The 23950-nt window shown below is 42.6% G+C and overlaps 1 protein-coding gene across 3 annotated transcripts in view; it reads left to right on the top strand.

Annotated features, from left to right (window-relative positions):
* PPP2R2B (protein phosphatase 2 regulatory subunit Bbeta) overlaps nt 1–23950 on the top strand; it is a 254358-nt gene that overhangs the window by 175461 nt on the left and 54947 nt on the right. For all 3 annotated transcript variants that reach the window (XM_050962745.1, XM_050962746.1, XM_050962747.1), the window contains 3 exons: nt 4239–4336; nt 8378–8543; nt 11921–12033. In XM_050962745.1, the coding sequence (XP_050818702.1) occupies nt 4239–4336; nt 8378–8543; nt 11921–12033 (377 nt within the window). The remainder of the gene's footprint in view (nt 1–4238; nt 4337–8377; nt 8544–11920; nt 12034–23950) is intronic.

Here is a 23950-nt window from a genome sequence, read left to right as displayed (position 1 = left end):
ATTGGCCTGTAGCTCGTTTATTTAAGGTATGAATAATACATGTTTGAAGCAAATCAGGATTCATTCACAGATGTCTCCCTTACTAAAAAAAGCATGAAATGTGTAGTAAATGTTGATCGGACCACATAGTCCAGCCACGTCCAATCGAGTTATTTTGGCTTTCCACTGGTGTAAATCAGAGTAGAATTTGGCCCCTCTGTATTGAGGTTCATCCCTTTTGTGAAAGTTGGTACCAAATGGTTAAAATCTTAATGGCAGATTTTACTACTCACAAACCCAGGCTGAATCGGAAGGGCTCCATATAATGGAATAGAAATGCTTCACCTTACTGCTTTCCAACTGAGTGCGGGGCAGGCCACCACCCCTGCCACTCGGTAGATTTTTGTGTGTTTGGATGGATGGGGTGTTGTCTACCATAATCCTCTTGGGTTTCTTTTCTGCAGTGCTGGTTCTGTGTGCAATGAAATATTATCCCTAAATCTATTCACAGCAACCAAATGTTATAAATGAATTAAGACAAACTTTAGAAAGCATTCACATGTCACTGCAATTATGCTTAATGCTGGAGAGGCAGGGCAATATGGGGAAGATGTGTGAATATTATTAATAGAAGCAGCATGGAGTTCATTACTCACCTGCCTGCTGCCATCTGGATTGTCACGGCTCAACAGACATGTTGGGCTCCTCGCACATTATCAGGGAATGATTGGATCCTAAAGTGAGCGAACGGATCCCTATGAAGACATAAAACAGTGGACATGATGAATAAATTGTAGATGGCCGTGTGTCCCCAACACTGAGAAGGGGCAACCAACTCCCATCAGGCACATTTCTGGGTGATGGATAGGAAACCATAGGACAGCTGTGAATATCAGATAAGTAGTCATGGCATCTCTCAGCAGGGCATGGTGGGGTAGCTGGTGGCAGAGCTACCTTCATAAAGTGCCAGGTAGGCCCTATGATGAGGACATCAAGGTGAATAAATACCACCTTAAAATAAGACTTGCTGGGGCAGATAGGGTTTAGTAGCCTTGATAAACAGATCACCTAGAAGGGAAACTCTCATTTCAAACCAGTGGTGTCCAGCTTGGACAGCCAACCCTGTAAAGCTTGTCCAATAAGATATGCCCTTTTGAACTTATGTCAATGTCAAGTGTACCTCAAAGAGCAGAGTTATTCCTCACAAGCCACCTGCAACAGCCTTATCCGACTGCTGTAACTGGGCAAGTGCTGCTAAAGCTAAATATATTGATAGGCTGGCTTTTGCAATGATTGTGGACTGAAGATGACCAAGGGGGAGGCCTAATATTAGATATATGGATGGGATATCAGCAGACTTTAGAGAGACCAATATGCATGACAGTTAGGTGTACATTAATACGTTTTGGAAGAAGGCTGTAGAAGTTGCTTACCCTGATTAGGGAAGTGTCAAGAAAGGTCTTGTGTCCCCAGTCGTCTTCCACACTGGAAGGCTTATTTCCTGTTTTTACTCATGGACCATAATCTTCCCCACATTAATAGTGAAAAGCAAAGGAGAGCTGATCAGAAAGGTGGGCAGGAGAGTGTAACATACAGTCTGAGCAGTAAGGGCTATAAATGGTGGTTAGTCCACCAGGATGTGTGAGTGGACATAGCATGGAATAGATGAGTGAGATACCAGATTTGGCCTTTGTACAGAGGCTGGTTGTAGTGGGTCGCTGAAGTGAAGCTAGAGCCTAAGACTCACCCTACCTGTGGCTGTTCTCTTCCACCAGCTCCTGGAATCCCTTCCTTGTTCTAGCCAGATTGTGGAGATCTCAGTTATACCGATTTTTTTTTTTTTTTTTTTTTAATGACAGAGGTTTGTGATTAAAGCATTGGAGTTGCTAGAATTAAGGTGATTCTTCAGGCCCCAGAGTTAATCTGAATATTGTTGTTTCTTTAAGAACATGTTGGTTGGGGTGGGGGAACATCCAGGAGTCACCGTTTCAATTTAGTCTGGTAGAAACTTAATGTATGACTGAGGTGGACTTCTCCTCCCCAAAGGGCAACAAAGAATGATCTCCTTGTCACCCAGCTAATAGTATCATTGGAAATGGTTTCCCAGCTTGAGTTAAGTCACCAGGCACCAGCCAGATCTTAGTAGAAGAATAAGGGGAAAATAACCAAACAAACTGGATCACTGAACTTTTTAAAATGGGCCAGATCTCACCTGACATACATTGAAGCCATTGTGGTGTGTCAGGCCATAAATCGGAAGCAGTTTGGTCCGGAGACTGGCAAAGAACAGAGGCAGTTTATGTGGGTGCAGTGGCATCAGTCTGGGGACAAGAAGAGGAAGATGACTGATGCAACTAACATCTGTAACTTGAGATCACGAAGTGCAATATTTAAGATGATGGAGCAGTTCAGGACAATTAGAACCTGGAAGGAGAAAACTTGCCTGTCTGAGATACCATTTAGAAAGCTACCTTTCCGGGTTTGCCAGAACTCTTGAGGATTTTTTTTTTTTTTTTTTTTTTTTGCTGGATGGCATCTTGATTCACACTGTGTAGAAGACATAGACAATAATCAGCATTCACAGTGGTTTCTGAAGTTCACAGAGGTGTGTGTGTGTGTGCGCAAAAGAGAGATCCATGTATATTAGTACCTTCCTAATATATGTTTTGATTGTATCTTATATGTTTGGGTCCAATTCAATGCTGACATTTATTTAGATGTTTTTCACCTGTCTCAGACTCTCGGTGCATTACAATAAAATGCAGATTTTGATCCGGTAAAGTATATGCTAAAAAACAATCAGTGAGAGAAGCTCTTGTGGTACCTACAGCGCATCTAGAGGGGTCAGAAAAGCATCCCTATTCAGGGCAACACCTAAGCACCTGTTTTTCTTTAAGCATTCATATGACGTGTGAGTGTTTGTACCCAATGTATGTGCACATACATACATATAAGGGGTGCACATGTTTATGAGAAGTGTTTTATTTAGGTAGACACACGCACATACAGAGAGAGAGAGGAGAGAGAGGTTACATAAATAAGGTATGAAAAGAGAAATTAAAGTTCAATAAAACTGACTTGTACACAAGGGATCTGGATACCAAAAGCTAAAACGAAGTGCCTTTCATTTTAAAAGATGTCCTTTAGCCAGCTGCTGGGTTTGAGGCCATATTCCTTCTCCCCCTTGCACTGTTTTGCCTTTGCTGAATGCTTCACTCGAAGACAATCCATGAAGACCAGTAGGGGAATAACCACAGTAGAGTTAATCTCTGACATTCTTCTAAAAATAGTCCTAATAAATCCAATCATTGGTGGTTCTCCTGCCTGCTTTGCCTCAGGGGTAAACACCACTGAGTAAAGCCTTTAAAGCATGGCTTTCCCAGATTGTGACCCCCTGTATAAGTTACTGGTTCCTGTCTGTTCCATGTTTCTCATACATTAGGACAATTCACCTCACTGTAATTTTGACCGCATGTCCGTGTTCACACAACTGTTCTTTTGTTGATTGTGTCGGACTGCACCACGTTGGGGAGACTAGATGGCAATAGTGTGGATGGAGTGTTTCCTTTATTTAATCTGAAGTACAATATGGGAGTTCTGCAGTGGGCAGGGCAAACGGCTCACATCTAAGGCTATTTTGCCCTGTGGCTTTGAGCAGGGGAGAATGCAATGGTGATGAGCAAGGTCCCCCATCTGCCCCATCCTCCGACTCTGCAGAGATGGAAACTACCAGAGCTCCCCTAGAGTCAGAGGGACGTGGAGGGAACATAGAAAGGAAAATATGGATCTGAATGATGACACATTCACTTAAACCTGAACAGGATCTTAAGGGCTTTTGGGGGGCTTTTTTATTGAGCACAGATAGTAGAAATGGGTGGTGATTACAAAATCTGGATATAAATCTAGACCTAAATGTCTCCCAGAGTTTTGGGTATGGTATTGGTTTGGGATAACACCGCTATAGAGATATAAAACAGCCACAAAATTTGCTTCCAGACATGAATCCAATTCTTAGTGTCCCAGAACTCCATGTGTTTATATCAGGTTTTAGCTCATGTTCGTTCCTAGTAAACTGTGTTACAAAATTCCAGGAGCATATTTATTACAAGAAGAAATATAAGAACTCTGGAAACTTCTCTGGGGAGACAAAGCACTGACAGTACATTTTTTCCTTAATTGCACAGAGAATGGTGTCTTATAGATGCCCATGAAAAGGCAGTCTGCAGTTACTTAAATTGCCTTTGTCTTCTTTTTTTCAGCTGACATTATCTCTACAGTAGAATTCAACCACACAGGAGAATTACTAGCGACAGGGGACAAGGGGGGTCGGGTTGTAATATTTCAGCGTGAGCAGGAGGTAAGTGCTACTGAATGCAAAATGCCTATTTTATCCTTTTAAAAGAAACTTCCTGCTGCTTCCTAATCCTCATGTGTCACTCTTTCTCCCCCCCCCCCCCCCAGTTCTCTTCTGGCAAACTACAGACTGCAAATAGGCCATTAACCAAAATAGGACCGTATTCCTCTCAGAAAGCACCTTTTAAAATGTTGCATTTTCTGCATCGTTTTACTTTCATTGCACTTGTTGGGAACCTAATGCAAATTGGATCAAGCTTCTGCATTAGAAACTCCAGTGGTCCTAATTGTGTCCTTTGCCAAACCTAATAATGCTCTTTGAACTTTGCTCCTTTCATCCAAATTTGGCACATTCATTGAACCTTCTCATGTTCACAGCCTTGCTTTGATTTGTATCAATTTGCATTAGCATGTTAGAATTCTGTAAACCTAACTAGCTGCCTTCTGATCTCAAAAAGAACAGGAGTACTTGTGGCACCTTAGAGACTAACAAATTTATTTCAGCATGAGCTTTTCATGAGCTACAGCTCACTTCTTCAGATGCACAGAATGGAACACAGAGACAGGAGATATTTATACATACAGAGAACATAAAAAGATGGAAGTATGCATACCAACAGGAAGAGTCTAATCAATTGAGATGAGCTATCGTCAGCAGGGGGAAAAAAACAACAACACACTTTTGAAGTGATAATTAAGATAACCCGTAGAAGGTGTGAGGAGAACTTAACATAGGGAAATAGATTCAATTAGTGTAATGACCCAGCCATTCCCAGTCTCTGTTAAGGCCTGAGTTAATTGTGTCCAATTTGCATATTAATTCGAGTTCAGCAGTCTCTCTTTGGAGTCTGTTTTTGAAGAGGGGCATTGCTGGCACATGATGGCATATGTCACGTTGTCTATAAGCGAGGACTGGCCTCCTCACTCTCACAGATCCTGGGAGACAGGCCAGTCCTCGCTTATAGACAGCCTCCCAACCTGAAACAAATACTCACCAGCAGCCGCACACCATACAACATAAACACTAACCCAGGAACCTATCCTTGCAACAAAACCCGATGCCAGCTCTGTCCACATATCGATTCAAGTGACACCATCATAGGACCTAATCACGTCAGCCACGCCATCAGGGGTTCGTTCACCTGCACATCTACCAACGTGATATATGCCATCATGTGCCAGCAATGCCCCTCTGCCATGTACATTGGCCAAACCGGACAGTCTCTTCGCAAAAGAATAAATGGACTCAAATCTGACATCAGGAATCATAACATTCAGAAACCAGTGGGAGAACACTTCAACCTCTCTAACCACTCAGTGACAGACTTGAAGGTGGCAGTTTTGCAACCAAAAAACTTCAAAAACAGGCTCCAAAGAGAGACTGCTGAACTCGAATTAATATGCAAATTGGACACAATTAACTCAGGCCTTAACAGAGACTGGGAATGGCTGGGTCATTACACTAATTAAATCTATTTCCCTATGTTAAGTTCTCCTCACACCTTCTATGGGTCATTTTAATTATCACTTCAAAAGTGTGTTGTTTTTTTTTTTTTCCCCCTGCTGACGATAGCTCATCTCAATTGATTAGACTCTTCCTGTTGGTATGCATACTTCCATCTTTTCATGTTCTCTGTATGTATAAATATCTCCTGTCTCTGTGTTCCATTCTGTGCATCTGAAGAAGTGAGCTGTAGCTCATGAAAAGCTTATGCTCAAATAAATTTGTTAGTCTCTAAGGTGCCACAAGTACTCCTGTTCTTTTTGCGGATACAGACTAACACGGCTGCTGCTCTGAAACCTTCTGATCTCAGTTTCACTCTTTTTTACACTGATAAAACACCCCAGATGTCAATGGAATTGCACCTGATTTACCCTGGTGTCAGTGAGATCACAGCACAGCCTAACAGTTGGTGTAAGAGCCCCTACAATTTTAAGCCATAATTGCCATTTCCCTTGTTGTTCGCTGCTCACGCCACCAATAACATGCGTAGGGCCTTGTACGCCCCTTCAGTGCGAGATGTGGAGGGAGCAAAGAAGAGTCAAAGGGGGCAAAAATGTCTTTGTGGGCCAAACATGAACTTTGTGACACCGCCTTCTACCTGAGAGTCCTCTGTCAGTTCTGCTGGGTTGAACCTGTGTGGCTCAGAGAAGGGAGCAATGTCAGGTTGGGCAGGGAAGAGGATCAGTTGCTTTTTGTGGTGCGATCCTCTGTCTGTCTGGCAATATTCTCACTGGAATAACTGCCAGAAATGAATGCTCTTGAAGCACTATTTGCTCCTGCTTGGGCTTCTCACTTCTCACAATAGGTGGTGCAGGCAGGGCAAGCTAGTGGCAGTGCAGAATAGCCCACAGAATAGTGCCGGGGGGCAGCCCACGCGAGCAGTGAGTTTGGCTCAATTGGCCATCACTGCTCACAAGAGTCCCTTCGCTACAGAACAAGATTTGGGGTATGTGCCAAGAGCTGTGGGGGGAAGCTTGCACAGTATCTGGCTGTACTGTAGTGGGCTGTGAGCCTTGCTGGTGCGAGTCTATCACTTCCAGGAGCATCAAAAATTCTCAGAGAACAGAACCTTTCAAATTAAAAAAAAAAAAAAATTCTACTGTGGCATAGATGGATAAGAATCATCAAGGTGATCCTGGACATAAACCTTACCTCAGAAAAACCTTCCTTAAGAGCTTCTTGGTAGCTATGTATCATTTGTGGTTCATTTCTGAAGGACCCATATTTGCACATGGCATTGAGCACACAATTAAAGATGTCTGCACATGTTGTGGGTCCAAGAAGCACAGAATGGGTTTGGCAAATGAAAACTGTCTCAGGCCCTTACAATCTGGAATATTTTTTCCCTCCGTTTCCAAAGCTGTCTGATGCTAATTGGTCTGGCACATCTTGTGCATACTTCACAGTCTGATCTGGATGGTAGCAAAACCCCCTTTTGTCAATGTGTTCTGTTAAGGTGGAGTGGGGTCTTGGAGGCCTGGCCATGATAGGCTTTAAAATGTCTTTAGACTATAAAGTTCATTTTAAAGTCTTACTCTCAAAACTGTTTCTGTGTATACAGTATACCGTGGGAGGGGCTGTTTAGTTTAGATTATATATGCACATACCATTCTCATCATTCCCAACACTATTTTATTTCCTGTTCTCTTTTTTTTTTAGTATTCTACTCTATTTCTTGAACTTTAAACTTCCTTATGTGCTGCAGGGTAAATTCCATTGAATTCCTGCTTTACAGAGATGCACCATTTCTGGAGGGATGTTAAAGGACCTGGGTACATCATTTGAACACAGAAAGTCAATCCATACAATAAAGTGTGTGCATTTCTATTCTATTAAGGTTCTTATATAGTGCTCATGACTGTAGTATCTGAGAGTGTCTGGGAGCATTTAACTACCTCAGCTTCACTGAGGCTCCAAGGTGCTGAGCACCTGGGCACCTCACGGATGTCATGGGGCTTGAAGGTACCCAGCACCTGCCAGGCTTGCCCAGCACCTTGCTCGACTGAGCCCTTTGCCATTTTATGCAACATTCATTCTTGCACAGATTATTTCCTTTCCTTGGTTATTTTGTTTCTGCTGGATATTTATAGGTCTTTGGGGCAAATCCTGCTCACCTTATGCCAGTACAGAGCTCCATTGGCATCTATGGGGTTGCTTGTGTGAGTGAGTCAAACAGGACTTGGCCCTGTATCTGAGCCATTATCTATCTCTCCTCGCCAATTTGCCTTGGAGAGAAATGATAGGGAGAATTTCATTCATTCCAGAAACAAAGCAAAACAAAGGCACCACTTCCTGCTCATATCATCAGCATGCAGAGAAACTGACACAAGAGGAGAATACATCGTGCCGGAAAGATCTCGTGTGTCGGCTTTGATGTCTAAACTGTAATGTGTCACCATAATCAGACATTTCCCATCTCTTAACAATCCGCAGAGAACAAAAGAATCAATAGAAAATTTGTGCGCACTTGTGCGCGCTCGCTCTCTCTCTCTCTCTCTCTCTCAAAATTCCTTTTGCCATTTTTTTCTCTCACTCCTGCAGAGTAAAAATCAGTCCCATCGTAGGGGAGAATACAATGTTTACAGCACATTCCAGAGCCATGAACCCGAGTTCGATTACCTGAAGAGTTTAGAGATAGAGGAGAAGATCAATAAAATACGATGGCTCCCGCAGCAAAATGCAGCCTACTTCCTTCTCTCCACCAATGGTATGTGACAATAATAATATATAATGCTTTGTCTTTCATCCATGATTTCATGGTGCCTTGTCAGCGTGAAAAAAATAAACCTCACAGGAGCAGGCCCTCATCCCAAAGAATCTCTCCCAGGAGAGAGAAATACATGTGGGGAGATGAACAGAGAAGGCTGAGGTAAGTAACCAACATTCACCTCCTAGTTTTAATCTTAGTTATACTCTTGTCAATTTTTGTAAATGATCAAACACTGTGCTAACATTTAATGGGGTCTGCCCTAGCGCACCTCAGCCTTCCCTTTGTACCTGTGGTTTTGGTCCAGGGCCTATCCTATTTGAACTCCTTTCTGCCTTCCATTCAGTCATGTAACTCCCATTACCTTTGGAACAGACTCTTTCATCCATAACTTCAGTATTAGGGAAACCTTGCCCTCAGGAAAACCATCTTCACATTTTTTGTAGTAGTTTAAAAAAAAAAAGACTGATTTTTGCAGCCTTTACTCATGCTGAGTAGTACTTACACAGAGAGGAAGTCCTATTGAAATACCATTCTTCTGGGATCCTGGAGAGAACAACAGAGAAGTGGAGTTATTCAAAACAGTTATTGGGATCAGTACTTGTACCATATCCCCCGATTTCATCTGGAGTTGGTGGGTCTCAGCGCCTCTCAAGATTAGGCCCGTGGTGTCTCTATAATCCACACACTTAAAGTAAAAGGAAGAGGAGAAGCAAGAATTAGGAGGGCCAGGAATATTCAGGTTAGGAATTTGATACATTCAATAGGCTGCACTCTGGTCTCACGTACGCTAATGTCTGACCAGTGATGTGACTCTGGATTTTAACTGGTATAACTAAGATGAGCATTTGAAGCCCAACCTTGGTGAGAAAGTTCTTCAGCCTACAGGGCAGAAGAGCTTAAAAAGCCTTGAAGTCATTTTTTCTGTCTCTGGTCACTGTTTCACTTGGTTTGCTCACCTTGAGAGTTTGACCATGAGGGGGCACAAGCACAGGGAATTGGTATCTGTGACTTGTCACAACACAGACAATGGTCAGAAAATGTTGTCTTTGTTGTTATTTCTTCTTTCTGGCAAAATCCTATTTTAAAAAATTAAAGAATGATTCTGTTATAAAACATGAGTTTAAACACAGATAACATGAGCCCAGCTAGAATGTGTATTTCCCTCACACAGGGTTCTGCAGTCAGTTCGCACTTGTTCGTTTGCCACTAAACAGGGAGTTTTCTTCCCTCTGACTGACTATTTATTGCGCTCATTATGTTTCTGGATCCTGGAATCCTTTTTTAAGAAAAATTACAGCTGATTTTTTTTTTCCAATTTGCAGCTGTGTTTAGCAGAGCAGCTTTCTGTTATGCTCAGATAAATATCAGGAGGATCCAGTGATATTACTTGGGATAAATGGGACCTTAAGATGGATGTGACTTAATTACTTCAGGGGAAAAGGAGGGGTCTAATTATCTCCCATAGCCAACTTACTTTGTATTATGGAATTTACTTTATTGATCATTGTAATAAAATGCAAAGACTTATTAAACTCATTTGGAGGGGGGGTCATTGAAATGCAATGAAGATTAATTATAGAGCATAATGTTCTGTTAATTGAGTTTTTAAATAGTTTTTTGATTAACAGGGATATTATCTTTCCATTTGGGATGGTGTTTCAGAGGCTTGCAAGATATCAAAATGATTCTTTAAAAAATAACTCCCATGTTATTCTGTATCTTTTTGTTTTTGTTGTTAAACTAATATTTTAGAGGGGAAACCCCCTGAAGTTAAATGGGTTAATAAAAACAAAATTAATGGCAGTCTAATGGAATTGCTGTGTAAAGGAGAAAATTAAGATGAATGATAAGATTGTGTTTTAAAGCTGGTGGAAGTGATGATAAACTGCTGATAGAATCTCTGCCAGGCAAAGGAAAAGAAAACACCATTATTCAAAATAAAGACCACATGTTCCTGGGGCTCTTCCACCTAAAAACCTTCATGGCACAGGATAAATGGGATGTCAGTAGTTGGAAAAATCCAAGGAAAGATGGCAGTATGGGAATTCAAATTGGTGCTTTGTCAGCTTGAAAAAAATTGTGCAGTTAATAATAAAATGCCAGTTTCTGTTCAAGGTAGTGGAAAGGGGAGTTGAAGCTGACTTTTGAGTGAATTACAGACATGATTTTACTTCATTCTGGGGGTGTTCTTTTTACTATGTTCACAGTGTGAACTTTAAATCACTATATATTTCACCGTATTACATCCTAGATTTCTTTGCCTGAACTAGTCTTCACCCATGGACAAAAACAGAAGTCAAATTTCATGAGATCTGTTGTGTGCGGGGTAATTTTTTAAAGTGCATGCACAAATGACCACTGTTCTCTAAACACTGGTGTATAGCTGCACAAGCACTACTTATGGTTAATGATTCCACTGGCTGCTGGAAATATTCAAAGACATGATGGATAGAGCACTCATGAATATTATTCTCTCTTTATTTGTAAGAGGACAATTGTGCTTGATGGAGGAATTGAATGAAATGTTGTGCAAGAGGTCAGAGTAGATGATTGTAATTGTCCCTTCTGACCTTAAAATCTGGGAATTGCCATGTATCATGGCAGTTTGCAGTAATAAGATAGGCAGTAGAGACACAATATGGTGATGTGGTGTATTATCAGCATTTAACATGTTTTCAGTGATTTGATTAAGCATTTGGGCCAAGTTAATTTGGAAATCATACTAGCAAGTAGTCCGTTTCCCCTGGATAACTGGGCAAATTGTAGGAGGAAAAATCATATAATGCGGTGTTCTCTTGATTAACTTTAGTGGTAGGTATACAGATATGCAGCAATGGGAGAAGAAAGACTTTGTGTGGATTTGGTCTGTAGGTGGGGAGTTCTAAATTAGACTTCTGCCTTCTCAGAACAATGTAAAAAGCTCTCTCCTCTTGTAGCTAATGTCCATGTTAGAGTTTCTAGTGACACACTGTGGCATGTACTAGATAAATCCTAAACTCTGTATACTGAATCATGTGACCTATGGTCATAATCTCTGCATCTGAGACCTGGAAAGTCGCTTCTCAAATAATTTGTCTACTAATGCTTGTTTGAATCAGTCTTCTTAAGTTTGTAATAAATATGTCAGCAGTTGCCTTGCAGCAATAGGAAGGCCAAGTATTCCTGGAAAAAAGTGTTGATGATAAACAGTGTTTCTTTCTTTAGAGCTGATTCTTTCCATGTCCCTAGATCTTATTCAGATAAGACAGGAAACAGGAACATTTTTTTACATTCAAACCAATTTTTGTGACATGGGCATTTCCATCAAGCATTCCTTTTAGGATGTCCATTTTCTCAGGCATAACTGTACCTTCTTCTCTCTTTTGCTCTTCCAGATAAAACTGTGAAGCTATGGAAAGTTAGTGAACGAGATAAAAGACCAGAGGGCTATAATCTTAAAGATGAAGATGGCCGCCTCCGAGACCCCTCCATGATTACAATGCTACGGGTGAGTTAATTGAAATGCCTAAGGGTCAAGGAAGGAGGTACAACACAATAAGGACAGTAGCCGAGTTGGTGGTGGGCCATATCTTGATAAAGGTGCGTTTGTTGTTACAATAACATTGATGATGCTAGAGCCAGGAATGCTTGCAATGCCAGGTTGGCTGCTTTTGCATGCATGACAAGAACAGCCCAATAGAGCTCTGGAACTGCAAGACTGAGTAAGGGCCATGGAGCTGGAGCAGGCTGTAGAACTTTGACCGGGGCTCTGGCAGTGACTTCAGGGTGAAATGCAGAATGCAAGCTTCCTCTTCTTCCCCCGTCCTGTGGGTTCTGGGTTCAGAGCAGCCCAGCACTCTCTCATCGCAGAGGTTCCCTAAGAGTCTGCTGCAGTAATGAGCTGAATAGTGCAGAGCCGCACCAGCCCAGAATATAGCCCCGCACTTGCCCTAATACCTCACAGAAATCCTTTTTCACCATCTAGTATTCATGGTGGCTGCTGTAAATCTAGAAACCTGCAGATTCTCAGGAGAGTTACTCATTCTGAATGAACAAATGAAGATAAATAGGAAATGCTGTTACTTCCTTTAAATGTGAAGGCAAACACAGAGACCTCTCTGATATGCCTTTAATGAATTCAGCCTAGTGTCAGATGATAGGACATGGTGTCACATGGGTCATTAAGGGGTAAATCCTGCAGCTTACATGCAGGCTGAATAACACAACTCTACTGGAGAGAGCTGTAGGTCGGAGTGGAAAGAATCCTCTCCCCTCTGGTCATTCTGGAGTACCAAGCCCTACCCTGCCCCTGCCTCATGTGTCCAAACTCTGCACCTCTTGTGCTGCTGAACATATCTGGCACATGCCTGTATTCCTGCCTGGCGGTGAAGGAGTTAAAGCATTTCTTTTTTTTCTTTTCTTTTTTTTTCCCTTAGTGTTTGACTTGGGTTGTTGGAATGTAAGTACATTCTGTAATTGAGTTTTCCCTCCCAATATAAGAAGAAGATTAAAACCGGCCTCCCAAATCAAATGTAAACACCTAAGGCTACGTTTTCCATTTTACTACAAGGGACATGCACGTACAAAATCCATCAACCAGTTTTCTTCATAATCACTGGAACACCACTCGCCTTTCTGAGTGCTGTACCAAGCTGTTGTCTTACGTGGTTTTCTGGAGCTGACACCCTGAAGGCCAGGAGCCTTGCATCAGAGAGTGCTATGGGAGAGCCTCCATAAGACAAGGCGGGAGTGATGCTGTGAGGGCTGTAACGCTGGCTGGTGTTTGGAAGTTGTAGCCCTTAGTAGCAAATTTCACCTGGTCCATCTCTGTGTTTGGTCAATTTGGCCTTTCTCATGGGGGATGCAGTATTGTCAGGGGATATCAATCTCTGATCTCTAATGTGCTGACTAAGAGCTAGATTGTGTCTTCTAGGCACAGCCCTGCAGGGGGAATTTAGGTGCTGAGGGGGCCTCTCAGCTAATTCAGTCAGGATTCTTCCCAGGACTCCTGTGGAGTGCTCTCTGAAGCTGCAGCTCAGCTGTTTTGTACATGGGTACAAGACTTCTCCCCTGTTCCTGGCCATGTCTGCTGGCTGAAGCAGTAGGGTCAGAAGGCCACGGGCCCTGTCCTTACTTCACTGTGCCTGGTCATTTTATGTGAAGGCTAGCCCTGCAGGCAGCATAAGCATGGAACAGGGGTTCTGCAACCTCATCAAACTGTCACTGGTTATTGAACCAGAGTGTGAGAAGAGGAAGGGGAGAAGCTCCTTGTATCTTCTGCTCCCCATGGGGCCAGTTACCAGTTAGACCAGTGGGTCTCAAACTTTTTCACTGGCAACTCCTTTCATATAGCAAGCCTCTGAGTACAACACCCCTAATAAATTAAACACACTTTTTAAAATATATTTAATGCCATTATAAATGCTGGAGGCAAAGTGGCGTTTGGGGTGGAAGTTGACAGCTCACGACCCCCCATGTAATTACCTTGTGACCCCCTGAGAGGTCCCGACCCCCAGTTTGAGAACCCCTGAGTTAGACTGAAGCAGCTTTCTGTTTAAACATGGAGCGAGACCACATTTACCTCAGCTTGTCATTGGAGATTTAAAAGAAGAACACCGAATCTAAACTGTAGGCCTAAAAACTCCAACTGAGCAGTCCATCTGATGTGCTGTTAATCAGACCAGACCAGTCTGTAATTTGTTCACACTATCAGAATTTGCATTGGAAGCAGGGTTGTTTTTTTTGTTTTAAATATTATTTGTTGCTGTGATTACCTCTGGCTCACTTTTTATGGCTCCCGGTTTCATCGCAGATCAGGCCAATGAAAACATTTAATAACCCCAGACAGCTAATTAATCCTTGCTGAGAAATGAATGGTTTCTATTTTGAATTGCTCCTACTTGCTGGTAGGCACGTTTTGGTTGTTATTTTCCCAGAGCAAGAAAACATTTTATTTCCTATATGTATTGTTGTTGTGTTTTAAAGTAGCATTTCCAATCCGATACGCTGTTAATTAGGAAGCCCACTAGAATCATTTCTCCAAAATTTGAATGTCAGACTCTATAGCCTCCCGACCCATTTGGATGTAGAGCCTGGGAGACAGCTTTTGCTTCAAAGCAATATTAAGGGGTATTACTCTAGTTATTGCTTTCTTCTGTGTCTCAATGCCTCAGAAAAGCCGTGGACTTAATGTGGGAAAGGCAGGGTCGCAGCACAAAGGCGTGGAGCTAGTGTCTTTATTTCATCTAGATCTGCAGAAGAAAGATCCGTGTGCTTTTCCATATGGCAGATTTGTCTGCTTATGCCTCAGCTGCACTCATTCAGCTCCTGTTTCCCAACCTCTCAGTGCCCAAAGGTGACAGTCCACCCTGAGTGCTTTCTAAGCAACTACAACTAATCGAGAGGCCTAATAAGCTATGAAGAGAGCAAACACAGACTGTACTTTTCTGCAACAGACAGCTTGTTCACTACATTCCATTTTCCTGGAATTAGAATTTTACTGCCACTAGGATTATTTATTTATTCATATAATATAAACTCATTTTGCTTAGTGTCACACCAGCTCGGATGTTGTAGGTCTGAAAGCTGGACTCACACCTTCCTGGCTTTGCCTTCCATTTGGGAGAGGCTGTGAAAAGAGGAGCAGAGAGAGAAGTCCAATGGGAGAAATGAAGAGAAAAAATGAGAACTGAAAAAAGGAGAGGAATTCTACTAGCCCCAGGGACTCACTTATGTCAGTTTAGTTTTTTTTTTTTTAGAGGTACATAGCCCCATTTCCTGTTTGCTAGAAGAAGTTTTTTGTTTTGTTTTTGTTTTTGTTTGGGTTTTTTTAAATAACCCAACAGAGATTTAATTTACAGAGACAAAGGAAGTTTTGTGAATTTATTTGAACTGGTTTTGCAAACCAAAAATAGTTTGCGAGATTACCATTCTCATGAGCTCCACATACATTCTTGTACATTCGCATATGAACTTAGTGCCAATATGTGGCCCAGAAGTATTTGGACCCAAAGTCCAGTAGGTCAGCAAGATGGGAGCCCGAGTGTCTCACAGAGTCATTGTTCAGTTCCCACTGTTCTTGGCAGAAGCTTGCTTGCTTGGAAAAATCAATATAAAGTTTATGAAACTGCTGTTAAGTTACATTTGATTCAGAGGTTAGGTCAAGGTGAATTTAGTGTTTGATCTGGAAGCGCAGCACCCCTTTTCTATTACAGGGGAAGCAAAAATCTACGTCTCTATTCTGACCCCAGGTTCATAGAGACAGAATTCAAAGGACGCTCCCAGGGCAGTGGAATCTCGATCTGAAAGCAGCAGACAAATTCTTCACATCCACTGACACAGTGCTATGTTCTTGTGTTGAGCTGCCATCAGCCATTGTGGTATGTTCTTGAGGACTGCCGACCTCTCCTAGGAAGAACAAACACCTAATGCTCCCTTAGCCAACTCATAGGTTAGAGTCGTATTTGTAATTTGTTGATGCTGCTGAGGATTGTAAGCAATTCCCATCTCCACACTCTTCGTCTATTTTGTTACAAATGTTGGGGTAATGAAAACACAGTCAACCCCGTTATATAATTACAAGATCACAGTGGCGCACAAACAGCCCACATTATTCGGTTTAACTTTGTTGAGCTGTTTTCTTAGTATTTCCTCATGCTTCTCTCTCTCCCCCCGCCCTTCCCCTCCCCGGGCTCTCTGAGGTGCAGATACTGACATGTGATTGACTATGGCCAAGTGAATACTGGCATGTGATCAGTGGGATATTTATATGGTTATGAAAATTAATAATACTTACCTTCACTATTGATTACTGTCATTATCTGATTGTATTTGACTGAATCCTGGGGTTCTCATGTGATCATGTGGCCTAGCTCCAAAGATCAACTTAAATTCTGTTTTTAAAAGCATTTAACCTTTTATTATATCTACCTGTCTGTTGCCCAGTCTTTGCCTCTGGCTTTAGTGGAAGCTGAAGAGACAAAGTTACATAGACTCCCATTGACATCAGTGGGCTTTGGATAAGGCCCGATGTCAGCACCGTACATGGGCTTTAGCCATGAGTCTCGTATTAATGTGTCACATTAAAATGTATTCGACCCTTGGAGTGAACTAAATCACATCTTATGCTGTGCAGAACAGACAAGCCAGTCTTTTCCCTGTCTTTAGACCGGAGAGCCATTATGGACTCCCTCCATGCAGTATGTGCTGGTCATAGTCCTCGCAGCATTAGAATTGCTTATGAAAACATCTTTTGGAATGGGCAATGTCTTACCTTTTCCAATGAATAGGAAATCTTTGAAACACAGCAGCAGTTGCTGGAGTTATGGGCTTTCCCCAGATACTGTGGCAAGCCCCAGTTTACTCTGTTATGACCGTTCTCTTTTCGTAACCTTCCTTTAACTGCGATTAAATTATCTGGAGGCTTGAGATCTGTAAAGGTCAGACTGGGGGTAGGAAGGGAGGAATACGGTGCTGGGATTTTTCATGGTTCTGCAGTCAGTATTTTATCACTGTCAAAAATGAAACCCTCCCTGACCCAAGTGAATTTTCTCTGGATAGTAAATTTTATGTCATATGGTTTTCTTTTAGTTCTTGTGAACCATTCACACAACGTGTCAGACAGGGGAAAGAAGAGGCTGTCAATGATTTCTCTTAATGCTCTCTGATGGTCCTCCCTAGAGCGCTTGGAATTTCATCTGGCATGCACTAAGCTGTAGCATGCAAAGTTTCCTTGTGTTTCCATTTCCTACTATGTGCCACATTTGGATGTATTTAGACACAGACCTGCTACCATAGATTCTAGTAACATCCTATTGCTGAAGCCAGGTACTTCCAATACAACAGTGAAACCCAGTTTTGAGGAAGGAGGTGTTGCCCCATGTGAAGAAGCCAATGGTCCATTCACTTTACTATATGCCTCGGTAGTTTTCTTGTGCGAAAGTTAAAACCCAAACCAATAATGCCTCTGGCCAAGAGCTATACAACTGGAGGAAACCTACTTCTGACCCCAGGTGGTAATCATTTTATGCATCACATTTGATTATTGATAACCTGTATCATTTTGATTCTGGTTACTATAACTGTAAATACTAGTCTTAGTTATATATTGGCCTAATCCATTTTCTGAATCCTGCTAAGCTATTTGGCTCAAAAATATCTTGCATCAATGAGTTCCATAAGTTAATTCTAGGACTTCTAAAGTCGTATTTCAGCTTTTTGACATATATTGCTTTTTAGCTCCATTGACTCACCCAGCACTGCCTTCCATCACATGCGGCTGTCATTGGAGCAGAGTATGTACAAAAGTACCGTCATGCACTACTGATTTCGGAAACTCTTGCTGTTGACAATAGATTCATAGATTCATAGACTCTGGGACTGGAAGGAACCTCGAGAGGTCATCGAGTCCAGTCCCCTGCCCTCATGGCAGGACCAAATATTGTCTAGACCATCCCTAATAGACATTTATCTAACCTACTTTTAAATATCTCCAGAGATGGAGATTCCGCAACTTCCCTAGGCAATCTATTCCAGTGTATAACTACCCTGACAGTTAGGAACTTTTTTCCTAATGTCCAACCTAAATCTCCCTTGCTGCAGTTTAAGCCCATTGCTTCTTGTTCTATCATTGGAGGCTAAGGTGAACAAGTTTTCTCCCTCCTCCTGATGACACCCTTTTAGATACCTGAAAACTGCTATCATGTCCCCTCTCAGTCTTCTCTTTTCCAAACTAAACAAACCCAATTCCTTCAGCCTTCCTTCACAGGTCATGTTCTCAAGACCTTTAATCATTCTCGTTGCTCTTCTCTGGACCCTCTCCAGTTTCTCCACATCTTTCTTGAAATGCGGTGCCCAGAACTGGACACAATACTCCAGCTGAGGCCTGACCAGTGCAGAGTAAAGCGGAAGAATGACTTCTCGTGTCTTGTTTACAACACACCTGTTAATGCATCCCAGAATCACGTTTGCTTTTTTTGCAACAGTATCACACTGTTGACTCATATTAAGCTTGTGGTCCACTATGACCCCTAGATCTCTTTCTGCCATACTCCTTCCTAGACAGTCTCTTCCCATTCTGTATGTGTGAAACTGATTGTTCCTTCCTAAGTGGAGCACTTTGCATTTATCTTTATTGAACTTCATCCTGTTTACCTCAGACCATTTCTCCAATTTGTCCAGATCATTTTGAATTTTGACCCTGTCCTCCAAAGCAGTTGCAATCCCTCCCAGTTTGGTATCGTCCGCAAACTTAATAAGCGTACTTTCTATGCCAACATCTAAGTCGTTGATGAAGATATTGAACAGAACCGGTCCCAAAACAGACCCCTGCGGAACCCCACTTGTTATACCTTTCCAGCAGGATTGGGAGCCATTAACAACTACTCTCTGAGTACGGTTATCCAGCCAATTATGCACCCACCTTATAGTAGCCCCATCTAAATTGTACTTTCCTAGTTTATCTATAAGAATATCATGCGAGACCGTATCAAATGCCTTACTAAAGTCTAGGTATATCACATCCACCGCTTCTCCCTTATCCACAAGGCTCGTTATCCTATCAAAGAACGCTATCAGATTAGTTTGACACGATTTGTTCTTTACAAATCCATGCTGGCTATTCCCTATCACCTTACCACCTTCCAAGTGTTTGCAGATGATTTCTTTAATTACCTGCTCCATTATCTTCCCTGGCACAGAAGTTAAACTAACTGGTCTGTAGTTTCCTGGGTTGTTTTTATTTCCCTTTTTTATAGATGGGCACTATATTTGCCCCCTTCCAGTCTTCTGGAATCTCCCCCGTCTCCCATGATTTCCCAAAGATAATAGCTAGAGGCTCAGATACCTCTTCTATTAACTCCTTGAGTATTCTAGGATGCATTTTATCAGGCCCTGGTGACTTGCAGGCATCTAACTTTTCTAAGTGATTTTTTACTTGCTTTTTTTTATTTTCTCTTCTAAACCTACCCTCTTCCCGTAAGGATTCACTATATTAGATATTCCTTCAGACTTCTCAGTGAAGACCGAAACAAAGAAGTCATTAAGCATCTTTGCCATTTCCAAGTCTCCCGTTACTGTTTCCCCCTCCTTACTGAGCAGTGGGCCTACCCTGTCCTTGGTCTTCCTCTTGCTTCTAATGTATTGATAAAAAGTCTTCTTGTTTCCCTTTATTCCCATAGCTAGTTTGAGCTCATTTTGTGCCTTTGCCTTTCTAATCTTGCCTCTGCATTCCTGTGTTATTTGCCTATATTCATCCTTTATAATCTGACCTAGTTTCCATTTTTTATATGACGCCTTTTTATTTTGTAGGTCACGCAAGATCTCATGTTTAAGCCAAGGTGGTCTTTTGCCACATTTTCTATCTTTCCTAACATCGGAATAGCTTGCTTTTGGGCCCTTAATAGCGTCCCTTTGAAAAACTGCCAACTCTCCTCAGTTGTTTTTCCCCTCAGTCTTGATTCCCATGGGACCTTACCTATTAGCTCTCTGAGCTTACCAAAATCCGCCTTCCTGAAATCCATTGTCTCTATTCTGCTGTACTCCCTTCTACCCTTCCTTAGAATTGCAAACTCTATGATTTCATGATCACTTTCACCCAAGCTTCCTTCTACTTTCAAATTCTCAATGAGTTCCTCCCTATTTGTTAAAATCAAGTCTAGAACAGCTTCCCCCCTAGTAGCTTTTTCAACTTTTTGAAATAAAAAGTTGTCTGCAATGCAGTCCAGGAACTTATTGGATAGTCTGTGCCCCGCGGTGTTATTTTCCCAACATATATCTGGATAGTTGAAGTCCCCCATCACCACCAAATCTTGGGCTTTGGATGATTTTGTTAGTTGTTTGAAAAAAAGCCTCATCCACCTCTTGCACCTGATTAGGTGGCCTGTAGTAGACTCCCAGCACGACATCACCCGTGTTTTTTACCCCTTTTAGCCTAACCCAGAGACTCTCCACCCTTCCGTCTCCTATGTCCATCTCCACCTCAGTCCAAGTGTGTACATTTTTAATATATAAGGCAACACCTCCTCCCTTTTTCCCCTGTCTATCCTTCCCGAGCAAACTATACCCATGCACACCAACATTCCAGTCGTGTGTATTATCCCACCAAGTTTCAGTAATGCCAACAATGTCTAGTTGTATGTATTTATTTATTAGCACTTCCAGTTCTTCCTGCTTATTACCCATACTTCTTGCATTTGTATATAGGCATCTAAGATACTGGCTTGATCTTGCCTCCCAGCTTTGCCCTGACCCTCCTTCCTCACTGCCATTGTAGCCCACGCTCCCTCTTGTTTCCAACCCATCTCCCAGGTCTTGTTCCCCACTTACCTGTGGGGTTTGCTCACCTGTCCCCGTCGAACCTAGTTTAAAGCCCTCCTTACTAGGTTAGCCAGTCTGTGCGCAAATAAGGCCTTTCCCCTCTTCGAAAGGTGAACGCCATCTGTGCCTAGCAGTCCTTCCTCGAATAGCATCCCGTGGTCGAGGAAGCCAAAGCCCTCCTGGCGACACCATCTTCGCAGCCAGGCATTCACCTCCATGATGCATCTGTCTCTGCCCGGGCCCCTACCTTCAACAGGAAGAATCGAAGAGAATACCACCTGCGCTCCAAACTCCTTAACCTGTACTCCCAGAGCCCTGTAGTCACTCTTGATCTGCTCAGTGTCACACCTCGCAGTATCATTTGTGCCCACATGGATGAGTAGCATGGGGTAGTAGTCAGAAGGCATGATAATCCTCGACAGTGCCTCTGTAACATCTCGGATACGGGCCCCTGGCAGGCAGCATACCTCCCGGGATGAACGGTCAGGGCGACAGATGGGTGTCTCCGTCCCCCTCAGCAGAGAGTCTCCAACCACCACTACCCTACGTTTCTTATCAGTGGTGGCAGCAGACCTCCCAGCCTTAGGGGTACGAGGCTTCACCTCCTTAACTGTTGGGGGTGATTCCTTCTCTCCTGTATCAAGAAGAGCATAACAGTTATCTTTTACCACGACAGGAGGGTTTGCAGTAGGGGTGGAGCACTGCCTGCTGCTAGAAGTAACTAGCTGGCTGTGTCCACCCTGAGCCTCCTCTTCCACTGGTGTGTCGGTAGTCCTGTGAACTGGGACAGCTACATCAGCTGTCTCCACATGGATACTGTCCAAGAATTGCTCATGGATATGGATGTTCCTCAGCCTAGCCACCTCCTCCTGTAGCTCTCCAACCTGCTGCCTGAGAGATTCCACCAGTAGGCACCTTTCACATTGGATGCCACCCCCAGCCTGGATATCAGTAAGTGGAAATTGCAAATTACAGTCTTTGCAAGCCCACACCAGAATCTGGGTAAAAGCATCCATGCTTTGTTGCTCTGTCTGGCTACAGGCGCAGGTGGAGGAGACAGAAGCAGTGCTGGCACAAGTGTTGCAGGTCCTCCTCACCATTGTAAGCCTCCCTCTGTCAAACTCTCTCAAATTCCTGTCTGCAGCTCCCTGTCCGCTCTGCTCTGCTGTAAACAGAAAGGTTTTGGATGTGGCTCAGTTTATAGGTTCAGGGGACCAATGGGTCACAGATGAGACAGACACAGGACCCCCACTCCGTTCCTCCTCCCCTTCCAAACTCCCTTACAAAACAATAAACACCCCCACATGCGCACACACTCACCATTTTCAGATGGCCTGTTTATGCCATGCCACGCTGAGGAGTGGAGATTGGCCAATAGTGAGTGAATGTTGCCAGGGTGACATGAAATGGTATTGTTTTTCCTGTAGTAAGTCATGTTGAGATTAATTTTATTTTGGCTTGTCCCTGACCCCTCTTACCTTTTCCCAAGCCTCAGTCTTCATTTGGTTTGGATTTTTTTCCATGAGTTTTCTACTTGGTACCATTTTTTTCTGTAGCAGGCTGGAGGTTTTGTCTGCTTTAGAAGCAGGCTTTTTAGTAAGTTGCTATGATTTCCTGATCTCTGTAGCAGTAACCCCATGGGAACATATAGTTACTACTTTACAGCACTTTGAAGAAGTAAAGCAAAATGTAAGTGCTAAGTATTATGTATATGGTTATTATAATGTCATCATTCCCTAAGGGTAGAAGATTGGAGAATCGTCAACCAGACTCCACTTTGAGTCTGATATTCTGATAATTATATAGACGGATATTTACATTGATTTAACTGTTTCATTGCTGTCTAATAATAATCAGTTATGTGAGTCAACAACGTGGAATGCCGGCACTTCAGAGTATACTGCTGGATCCCATTGCAGCAGAGACCAGCAACAAAAGAGTTTAAAAAATATCTTGCTGCAACTATGTCTTACTCATTCCTCTTAAAGATTTCAGTTTATTTGGGAGTGTTGCTCTCTCAGGAATTATTGTTATTTATATGGGCTTTCCAACCCATATCATGCACCAGAAATAATGAAACTCTGCTCAGACTGTAAAGTGGCTTTTTTGTTTTTATAAGGAGCTCTGCTTATTTAGCTATGTGCCTTGGTTTTATGGGTGTAGAGCCCTTTGGCCAGTGAGGCTTTGTCTACACTACACTGCTTTTAGCGATACGGCCGTGTTGCTAAAAGTCGGGCAGTGTAAATGCTCTTTGTCAGCACATTTGCGGACAAAATACATCCACGTGCTACAAGCGGGTTTCGCGTTATCGACAGGAGAGGGCTCTTGCCGACAATGAGCCGTTTACACTGCCACTTGCCTCCGCAAAACGTTTGTGTCTTTTGCGGGTGTGGGGCTTTTTTAAGCACCTGTAAACAGCAAAAGTTTTGTCTGTTCAATTGGCATTGTAGATAAAGCCTGAATGGGGGATCTAATTTTGCACCATCGAAGAATCTCCGAAGTGGCCCTATGTATACATTTGTACCAATGCTATGGGATATTTGCAAGAAATAATTAACACAAATATTATCCAGGGCTTAAATCTCTTTAAATTGGGAATGTGTGTGCTTTGATCTTCTCATACTGCAAATCAAGCTTCAACTGAAGCTTCAGTATAAGAATTTTCCCACTTTTAACTATCCTTCCTGCTAGAAAGGAGAAGATTGCAAATACCCCCTGGGGTGCTGTGCTCAGTTAGACACTTTCTGTCTCCTTTGATGATCAAAACTGAGGGGGGGAATTATCTGGGGCAGAAACAGCTCCTAGGCTTCATTTTGTGGTACAGACTATCTGATGATGGGGAGGAGGGGGAATGAAAAGGCAGCAGGCTGCATTTCTTAATGCTGCCTTAATATTTCCTTTTTTGGTTTAAACTGCTGCAGTTAGTGTCTTGCTAGTTAACCCTTAGACTGCTGGCATTTTTCAGAGTGCCAGTCAGATAACTGTTTAGGAGGATTGTGTCTTTGTATACAAAATGTGTGTGCATTCCATAAAAGGCTAATTAGTTGTTTTGAATCTGACCACGGTCCCAAATCCTGGATGGGCGCAGGTAGACCCCTTCATCCGTGCAG

The sequence above is a fragment of the Gopherus flavomarginatus genome, chromosome 7, assembly GCF_025201925.1.
Source record: "Gopherus flavomarginatus isolate rGopFla2 chromosome 7, rGopFla2.mat.asm, whole genome shotgun sequence".
NCBI lineage: Eukaryota > Metazoa > Chordata > Testudines > Testudinidae > Gopherus > Gopherus flavomarginatus.
This window is presented reverse-complemented; position numbering and strand designations above follow the sequence as displayed.